The sequence below is a fragment of the Cololabis saira genome, chromosome 10 (genome assembly GCF_033807715.1).
Source record: "Cololabis saira isolate AMF1-May2022 chromosome 10, fColSai1.1, whole genome shotgun sequence".
NCBI lineage: Eukaryota > Metazoa > Chordata > Actinopteri > Beloniformes > Belonidae > Cololabis > Cololabis saira.
This window is the reverse complement of record NC_084596.1, coordinates 23,644,784-23,654,174: the sequence shown is the minus strand read 5'-3', so window position 1 is coordinate 23,654,174 and position 9,391 is coordinate 23,644,784. Positions and strand designations below refer to the sequence as shown.

The window sequence follows — 9,391 nt, the reverse complement described above, 5'->3', positions numbered from 1 at the left end:
AACTTGTGCTTTTTATTATTTTACCTTATTTTAATTGTGTCTTGCTGCTTTTAATGTTGATGTAAAGCACTTTGAATTACCTTGTGTTGAATTGTGCTATACAAATAAACTTACCTTGCCTTGCCTTTGTCACTCCACTGAATTTCTCCTTCACTGGTGAAGGCGCTGAAGGGCTGACACGGCAGTGCCTCCTATGGTAACTGGTGACCCTGAGCAAAACCAGGACCTGGGTTATTTTAATTTGAACTCCTATTTCGTTTCAAATTGAAATTAAAGATGGACTGTCAGTAAAATCTCCAGCAACATCCCACATGCTGCAGAATACGGCACACCTTTTGTTGTGCCTGCACTGTTTTTTTTTGGTTAGATTTGATAAGATATAAATGTTGAATGTACAAAATGTATGTTACTGGCTGTGGAAATGCTTGAGTGGGTGCTTTTTATGATCATTTGATTCACTGAATGGATGTGTGGTGTGGATGAATTGCATTGTAAGGTTTAAAAGATATTTTCACTATTCTGAAGAAAAATTCATGAAAACTGCTGTTTGTTTGCTGTGTATGAATCCATTCGTTTAATGTACATATGCTTAATAAAATCGTGAGCTAAGGAATGTTTACTTGTGTGTTTCTCTTCCTCTCTGGCTTGTCTTCCCTGTGTACGTTTTCTTTCCTCCTATTATTCTGTCCTTGGTGAGAATAATAGGAGGAAAGAAAACAAGAAAATAAAAAAGAGCACAACATGCTTTAAAATTAAACTGATTGTTTCCAAAACTTTGTATTTGTGATATCTTATGAAAAATACGTGAACCAGATGACCTCTGGTTCATGACTCAACAAAGAATTGATCCATACAATGAAATTATTAGAAAAATACTGTTTCTTTTATTTTCTTGAAATCGTAATATGTGAGGTTACAGAAATATATATTATTTCACATTCAAAACATACATTCTTTTTTTTAAATGTACACATCATGTTTATGTGTTGATATTGATCTTTCAGCTGTCCTCCATGTAGACACTGCTCAGTGTTTGCTGTTGCGTCTGCAGAACAAACACAAAACACAAAAGGAAAAGGTTTAGATCAAGTCTCATGTTGAACTTTGGAGTTAAGGCTCAGCTAGAGAAAGTATCTCACTTGTCCAAATACTTCATGGCCTTTATGACCCACGTGTCTTCAGGATTTGCACAGAAAGTTAGTTTTCTCTTCGTCAAGAAACTGTAATTAGATGAGACAAAAATATTCAACATAATACAACAAGAGTGCTGACGCTTATAAAAGTACTGATTCGAATTCTTTTAATGTCCTTACATAGTTGCCTTGATGTCGCAGTAATCTGGGTCTTGTCTTGTGTAGTTTTGCAGATGTTTAAAGGCGAGTGGTTTTTCACGGTAGTTTTTGCAGCAGTCTAATATGGGACCTTTCATGAAAAGAATCACAGAAATGTCAGTCAAAATCAAATAAGGGAAAAAAAAATAATAATCCAAAATAAATACATGATACATACATGACCCATCTCTTCTTATGAATCAATAATATTCATCCACTATATAGCATTGTGTCATTAGTGAAGTCATACTTACTGCTCTCACTCAGCACCATCAGCAGCACCAGAACACACATGGTGGAGACGCACGCAGCAAGCTTCGCCATCTTCTTCAGCAGTAAATCAGACTAGTGATCAGGATTCTCACACTGGATGAACTGACATTCTCAGTCTCTGACTGTGGATTTAAATAGTTTGTGAAGAAGGGAACCATCCAACCACACACCTGTTAGAAGTTCCTCTCTGGTGGACTTAGGTCCTATAGTGGAAACACGCCTAGTTGGGAAAACCACCAGATGTGGGTCAAGGAAGAATGACGTGAGTGTACTTTACCCACATGATGGTATTAAAAAACCCCTCGGTACAAAACATTCCAGACATCCGGAGAATGAGGATGTAATATTTAGTATACAATAACGTTGATATCATGATGAGAATGTTTACTTTGCTGATAATTTTACTTCAATATAATTTATAATGTAATACATTTACTTAAGTACTGTAAATGTTATATACATTGAGCAGAGATGAATGTGATATTTATTCATTGGATGCCTAAAGATAATTTACTGTTTACAGTTTAAAGCCCTGAGAACAAGATGCAAAATGCAACAACCCCAAACCTCATAACGTCCTGTTGACCTTATTGCGATGCTGAACAGACATTTTGTGTATGATCATGACCACAAGCCATTTTTCTTCTGACATGTTGTATCCACATATGGTTAGTTTGAAAAGAATCACGAAAAACATACATGTATTTGTAGGGCTGGCCTCCATTAACTCCCTGAAAGGTCCTAAAACTCATCTTTATACAAAAAAGTAAAGCTGATGTAAACATTTACGACTGCAGTGCATTTATTCAATGGCTCGATGTTGCAGTTCTGCAATCAAAAGCAACAATATCCAGGTTACAACTAACTGACTTTTCTTGCTGTGGCACATGAGAGAGTCTGATGTTGAAAGGCCTCCTTAGGTTTCAGGTATGACTCTTCTATATTAATAAGACACTATTATGCTCCCACATGTAAAAATGAAAGGTGACAAAGAACCAGATTCTCAACCTACTTTCTATTATTGGAACAAATACACAAAAAAGAGTTTTATAAATGTATTTAGTAGATTCTGAGGCATTCTGGTTCTTTCATCTGAGAGTTTTTCAGAGGTTCACCTTTCCCACCTCTGTTGTTCTCTGTTGACTGAAAAATTTTACATTTCCATACATTGAATTTAACAAGCATTGTATATTTTGCTTAACATCTAAATTACATCTAAATAACATCTAAATGATCAGAGGTCGTCTCTTGTACAGTCTGCACAGAGGGCAGGTGAAACAACCAGTAAGCCTTTGACAGGATGACATTGAAATGATTGTTTGATATATATTTTTTTATACTATAGAAAGACAAATGTCTTTGAGGATTATCTCATTTGAGCCATTTTACTCAACAGGAAAAAAATTGACTCATAATGTTGGGACCCTGCAACCATACAAGAGGGCAAGCGGGAGGAAAAAAGAATAATGTGATATAACTCAAATGTGTCGTGGGTTTGATGGAAATTTGATGATACATCAATTAGACTGCATCATGACCTATTTCAGTGCTCTCAATTTCTTTATTTTCCTTTGATGCACGGGTCTTGAGTACAGAGTAAGGGTTCCTCTGACCTAGAAAAGAATCTCTGTGCAACCACACAGCAGCCCACTACGCAGCTCGTAAGTGTGTGGATGGAGATCTTTAGTCTTTCATCCTCTTCAAGTCATTTTCCACGTACTTTTGAATGTCATCTTTTTTTTTATTAGCTATTGCATGCCCTTGTGTCACGGAGAACAACCACGCCTTGTAATTTCCAGGTTGCTCTGGTATGGCGGGAGTTTTATCACAGTATGTTGGTGGGAACACCAAAGTTGTGCAACTTAGACTTGCAATTGTGTATGAAGTTTTTGTTTTTGTTCTTTTGTGGACTGAATGTCTTACTGTCTTTCTTTGTTTCTTTATTTCAATGCCACATAATACTGTACATAATCTGTTCCATCACACGGGAGAAGACAACACCGTATTGGTTTCCTTGATTTGTAACTTTAGTTTCACGTTCCTAGGAATTACAAGTAATTTTACAAGTTGTTAGTTGTGCATTTTTCATAGCCATACATTTAAAAGCATCAATTACAAGCAAAGTTAATTTAAAAAAATGTATTTATTCATTTAAGCATCTTTTCATTTGAAAGATACAGTATCAGCTTTCCTGCAAGTGGGTTCTTATTTTTTCTTTTTTACATTTGAACTATTGCTTTACATACCTGACCATCCATCCATCCATCTATCTGGCCTCCCATTTATCCCTGTTTGTAGTCTATTTTTTCTAGTTTAGTTTTGCTTGTTTCTAATTCAGCTTAGTTTAATTTAATTTTATTAGGGAGCACAACATTATGAATCAAAATAGTTTTGAGTTAAAAGGGAATATGTGTTTGCAGCAAAATGGCAATTAATGTGGACAACAGAGCTATGTTGATATATTTTTATATTTTATGCCTCATCATGGCTAGGGCCATTACCAACCAATCTGGGCCATTCAAACTTTGTATGACTAAAAAAGTGTACAGGGTCTGTGTGCAGTTGCACTTATGTCCAGTTGCTGCTGCCAACAAAGTAAGTTTCCCCACTGAGGGAGAAAATAAAGGATTATCTTTTTTTTTTTTTTTTTTTTTTTTCGTTTATTTCGGCATGTTTATATAGACACATTTCATCTCCAGAACATTATACATTGCATACTCAGCACATGACGAAAAGGGTACGGGAGAAGCTGACGCTTATCAAAGTCCCGCCCCGTTCTATGTAAGATTCATGATCACATCAACAACAGAATTCAGTAAGATACATAGTTTACCACATAGCAATTTGTCTAATTTCATCCTTCACAGTCCAGATAGCATGTATGTTTGTACACGTGTCCAGTCCACTCATCCTGATCACCGTTCCTGTGATTTACTACTGTGTCCACTGTTCAGTTATTTTAATGTCCAAGCCTCTTTTTGCATGCAATCCACTTTGCAATGGAGGTGCGTGTGTCAATGCAGATTTTGATTAGTCGCCGTCCTCTGGCTCTCTAGCCGCCTTTGCCCCCTCCGCTCGTACTGACTTCATCTCCTCCCGAGCTTTGGACACCTCCGACCATACACTGGTCAGTCTCTCCTGGATGTCAGCGAGGCCAGAGAGCAGCTTTGCCTGATCAGCTCTCACTTTTCTCAACTTTTGTAGCATCCAGACCCCGCCAAGCCCTAGGATCACTAGGCCCACCGTCATGCCCGTGAATATATAGACGTCTTCCACGTCTTCTATATCCAACACCCCAAGACACACTACTTTCCACTTATTCCAGCTGTCCATGGTGTATCCCGCCAAGAATGTCCCATCTGGACAGGCCGGTTCCCTTGTCCCAGCACGCCGTGTAGAAAAAATCTTGTCAATAGCATTTACTGACCAGTTCAGAATCTCCATTCTTGATTTTATGTTCTGCTTGGTCGTGATATCTGCTGTGCTGTGATAGAGCTCAATGTCACACACACACATTTTATAGTGACTTTGTTTAGTCTCCATGTTTTGTTTCCATGCTAGGTGCTCCCGTGCTGAATTTCCCACATTGCCATTGTTTTGTACACATACCCAGACATTGCCTTCGTGTACCTAGGTTTGATAATCCTTCAATAACAGTTTCTTTAACCCATGTTTGAAAACAGTTACATTTCTTGCTAACTTTAATTCATTGTTTAGGCTATTCCACATTTTCACACCAGCTACTGACAAACTATGGCTTCCCATCGTTGTCCTTATCTTTTTCTGTTGAAACTGCAGCAAGCTGCGCATGCTGTGAGGACCTTGACTAAGAGTGAACAATTTCTGAACATTTACTGGTAATGCCGCCTGTGTTGCTTTGTAAATTGTTTGTAGCATCTGAAAATGAAGTATCTCTCTCAGTTTTAGATATTTCGCCTTTATGAACAGTTCGTTCGTATGTGCCCTGGCTGGGACAGAATGAATGATGCGAAGCGCTTTTTTTTGCAATTTAAATATTGTATTTGTAAGTGAAACCCCAATTTTCTACACAGTACCTCATATGTGGGACTATTAGTGCCGAATATATGGTCTTAAGCGAGTTTAAATTGAGAGATTTCTGCAATTTCCACAGAATAGACACACTCCTTGCCATCTTATTTTGAATTATTTTTACATGTGGTCGCCATGTCAAGAGGTCATCCACTAATATACCCAGAACCTTATGTTCCCTCACTCTTTCTATATTGTATCCATTAACTTGCAAGTTTATGCTTTTCTTTACATTATTTCTCCCAAATAACATGAATTTGGTCTTTGCCAGATTTAGTGATAATTTATTTATATTAAACCATGTATTTAGTTTTGTCATTTCTCTGTTAATCGCTTTTTCCAGTATATTCAAGTCGTTTCCTGAGCAGAAAATATTTGTATCATCAGCAAATAAAATAAGTTTTAATACATCAGATGTTTTGATTATGTCATTGATATATAGAGTAAATAGCTTAGGGCCTAAGACTGACCCCTGTGGGACCCCACAGACGACATCCAGGCATGTAGACGTATTTGTTCCCATCTGGACATATTGGACTCTACCAGATAGATAGCTTTTGATCCATCTTAAAGCTGTATCTCTGATACCGTAATCATATAATTTTTCAATCAAAATATCGTGATAAAATATCTTATCTTATCTTGTCTTATCTTATAAGTCTGCATGTTGTCAACCGATGTGGCAAAAAAAAACACGAAAGGAGAGTTGATTTTGTCATAAAAAGGATAATTATCAATCTATATGTAAGGAGAGAGTCTCCCTATTTTATTAATGGGTTAATTCCAGGAAGTTCCTTTAATGATTACAAAATATGTATTCATTAATGAATTAGTAAATGGGCTAATAACGATATATGAAACAACAATATTTACAAGAACACTTCTTTTCTTTTTATTTTGATTGAACAATTTGAAACCGACACTTATTTACTTTTTCATTCTGATTTCATCTGCATACAAACAATCAGAAGATCAGAACGTCGGTGCTTTACTGTATGAGCGTGTATGTAAATGTAATCTCAAACGTTCATCTTTGGGGGAAACTTTCGGTGGTTTTTTTTTTTTTTTTTTTTAGTTGTTGCAATACTTCTCTGCTCTGGGCAGGGCTCTGCTTTTCCAAAGCCCTCTGAGGCATAAAAGAGGCTGATGTGATCAGCAGTTCGTCAGCAGAGCCTGTCAGTTCTGACTCTACCTGAGGAGACAACAGAGTCGCTGCTGCCGGCGCGGACCCAGACATGCTGTCAATCAAAGTCACTGCGATAGCGATCACTCTCCTGACTGTGTGTGCGCTGGGCACGAGCACAATCTCGGGTGGGGATTTGCTTTCATAACCTGTGTCTCCAGATTCCTTTCATTTTTATTCCCATTTACTAGTTCTGATATTTAATAACAAAGCTTTTTTATCTGGCTGTGCCTTTCTTTTATTACTCTTATTTATTCAGTATTTCTCCTGTCTTTTTCTCACAGGTTATCAGGGATGCTGCCGAGGCTACATGAAGGGCAAATTACGATTGTCAATTATCGAAGGATACTCAGTGCAGGACATTTCAGAGATGTGTAACATCAATGCCATCATGTAAGTATAAAAAAAAAAAAACCATCCATCTCAAACTATTACTGTAATAATAAACTCTTTTGATATAAATATTGATCCATCTGTTGTTTTTTCTTTATGTTTTGCATTTTCAGTTTCCACACAACCAGGGGTAAAGCCTGCACTAATCCCGCTTTGAGATGGGTGATGGACCGCGTCAACAGTATAAGGTGGGGTTTTCAATGAACAAAATGACTAACAAGTGCACTGCTTTTGTGAGCAAAAAGTAACAGAATTAACCTCAGAGAATTAATTCAATCAATTTTCATTGCAGGTCTAAAGCACAAAAAGCTCACCAGAATGCAGCAGAACTAGATGCATAAAGAAGACCAGCTCCTTCAAAAGAGTTTCATCTCAGCTTCACCTATTCAGTAAACAAGGTGGTTTCCTGGTTTTATAGGTCAATGAGCCCCAGCTTGAAAACCTACTGTAAATAGAAAAGGAACAGATATCTGCTCAGTTGTAAGAACACTGTATGTGTATGTGTATGTGTATTATGTGTATTATGTGTATTTTTATAATCCCAGTATGTGAAAAAAAAAATGCGTTGTACATGTATGTATACCATCTGCTGCAAATAAAATGAGTACTTAATCAGTGACAAGTCTTAATGCAATCCTTGTGTGTGTGTGTGTGTGTGTGTGTGTGTGTGTGTGTGTGTGTGTGTGTGTGTGTGTGTGTGTGTGTGTGTGTGTGTGTGTGTGTGTGTGTGTGTGTGTGTGTGTGTGTGTGTGTGTGTTAACTTTACACAGCAGTCTATGTTTACCAAGTGCCACACATTCCAACAGTGTAATGTATTTGATATCCTTCTTTTCAAAGTTCTCACAGTCAAAATATCCAGCTTTTGTGAGCTGTTATCAAACCTGGAAATGAATTAAACAGAGAAAGTCCGACATGTGACATCAGCAGGAGGAAGTTATGGGAACTATTTATTTAAAGCACCGAAAGGAACAGGTATTTCCAGCTCCGCACAAGCTGCTGTATTAGAGTGTAGTTATTACCAACATCACGGCTGTAAAGGAGTCATTTTTCAACACATCAAATATGTTCTGTGTGTAATTACAACATGTCTTTGTCTGAACAAATGTTATGTTGAGATTAAATTAAAATTGTTGTTGTTGTTTTTTATTTCCCTGATCAGTGCCTTATGACTTACAATGTTATCTTACCTGGTCAGTAGGAAATGAGCCATGTCAGCATCTGTTTTCAGTCCCAATTCAAGTAGAAGCTGCCTCCATGACTCAAACGCGTATCCAATGTTTACTCGTGCGCCACCGAGAATGCGCATGCAGCGTCATTTGTCACATCCGCAGGACAGTGCGGGAAATTCCGGTCCGGAATTGCAGCACATTTTGCAGCACATAGCCTGTTCAAGGCAACGGAGAGATATGCTAGAGGGCTCATTCTTTTTGGTTTGGAACGCTTCATCTGACATTATTACTAGAAAACCTAAAACGTTTACGCATTTTTTTCATAAATCCTGCCTCAATCCTGCCTCATGCTCCTTTAAATTGGTAAATTATTAAGTTGGTAAGTTATTAACTTATTTCATTTTGGAACAGGTTTTTCTATTTTGAACAACTTTTCATATTCCTGTATCTTGATCTATTAAGCACTTATTTTATTTCTCACATTAATATTTACTTTTAAGACCAGAATTTGGGAGAATGGATAAAATAACAGACTTTGAAAATACAACATGTTTTTAAAATGAAATTGATTGTTTCCAAAACTTTGTATTTGTGATATCTTATGAAAAGAAATGTGCAGCCATAGTCGGATACCACAGTGGTTTATTTAATTTTTGTATTCCCTCATCTGAGATTTTACATGACTAGTTGTCAATGAATGGTCAAAATAGTTTAATTTTGCTATAGGTCAAAAAACTGCAACACCAGTTATTCAAAATCCATTGCTAGAATAAAAGAATGTACATTGTACTGTGAATAAAATTGGCATCTAAAATCAAAATACATTGATTGACTTTTAAAAGCTGTAACAATACCACATTTGACTACATACAGTAAGCGGCATAAGACACAGCAAAGTTCAACTATAGTGGGGAAAAGTGGTATTATGTTATTATTAAGACAGGCCAGAGCCGCTAGATCATTAGTGCAGGATTAGTGCAGTATCACCACTG

At 37.0% G+C, this 9,391-nt stretch overlaps 2 protein-coding genes across 2 annotated transcripts; one reads left to right on the top strand and one right to left on the bottom strand.

The window, feature by feature from the left end:
- Nucleotides 1-882: 882 nt before the first annotated feature.
- On the bottom strand, nucleotides 883-8,491 carry ccl20a.4 (chemokine (C-C motif) ligand 20a, duplicate 4). Its single transcript, XM_061731100.1, has 5 exons — nucleotides 8,418-8,491; nucleotides 1,586-1,726; nucleotides 1,314-1,422; nucleotides 1,140-1,220; nucleotides 883-1,045 (listed from the first exon to the last, which is right to left on the bottom strand). The coding sequence occupies exons 2-5, from the start codon at nucleotides 1,653-1,655 to the stop codon at nucleotides 1,027-1,029; spliced, it is 279 nt and encodes a 92-aa protein (XP_061587084.1). The 5' UTR covers nucleotides 1,656-1,726; nucleotides 8,418-8,491; the 3' UTR covers nucleotides 883-1,026.
- ccl20a.3 (chemokine (C-C motif) ligand 20a, duplicate 3) lies at nucleotides 6,804-7,852 on the top strand. The gene is made up of 4 exons (XM_061731099.1): nucleotides 6,804-6,965; nucleotides 7,122-7,230; nucleotides 7,344-7,418; nucleotides 7,523-7,852. Exons 1-4 carry the CDS (start codon nucleotides 6,890-6,892, stop codon nucleotides 7,569-7,571), a joined length of 309 nt encoding a protein of 102 aa, XP_061587083.1. The 5' UTR covers nucleotides 6,804-6,889; the 3' UTR covers nucleotides 7,572-7,852.
- Nucleotides 8,492-9,391: the final 900 nt, after the last annotated feature.

What these genes read in the sequence shown, in the direction of transcription:
- ccl20a.4 (XM_061731100.1), bottom strand. Translation starts at nt 1,655, where the DNA reads ATGGCGAAGCTTGCTGCGTGCGTCTCCACCATGTGTGTTCTGGTGCTG. An exon ending in GATGGTGCTGAGTGAGAGCA is followed by an intron (nt 1,423 to 1,585) that starts GTAAGTATGACT and finishes TTTTCATGAAAG; the next exon opens with GTCCCATATTAGACTGCTGC. An exon ending in TGCGACATCAAGGCAACTAT is followed by an intron (nt 1,221 to 1,313) that starts GTAAGGACATTA and finishes ATCTAATTACAG; the next exon opens with TTTCTTGACGAAGAGAAAAC.
- ccl20a.3 (XM_061731099.1), top strand. Translation starts at nt 6,890, where the DNA reads ATGCTGTCAATCAAAGTCACTGCGATAGCGATCACTCTCCTGACTGTG. An exon ending in TGTAACATCAATGCCATCAT is followed by an intron (nt 7,231 to 7,343) that starts GTAAGTATAAAA and finishes TTGCATTTTCAG; the next exon opens with TTTCCACACAACCAGGGGTA. An exon ending in GACCGCGTCAACAGTATAAG is followed by an intron (nt 7,419 to 7,522) that starts GTGGGGTTTTCA and finishes TTTTCATTGCAG; the next exon opens with GTCTAAAGCACAAAAAGCTC.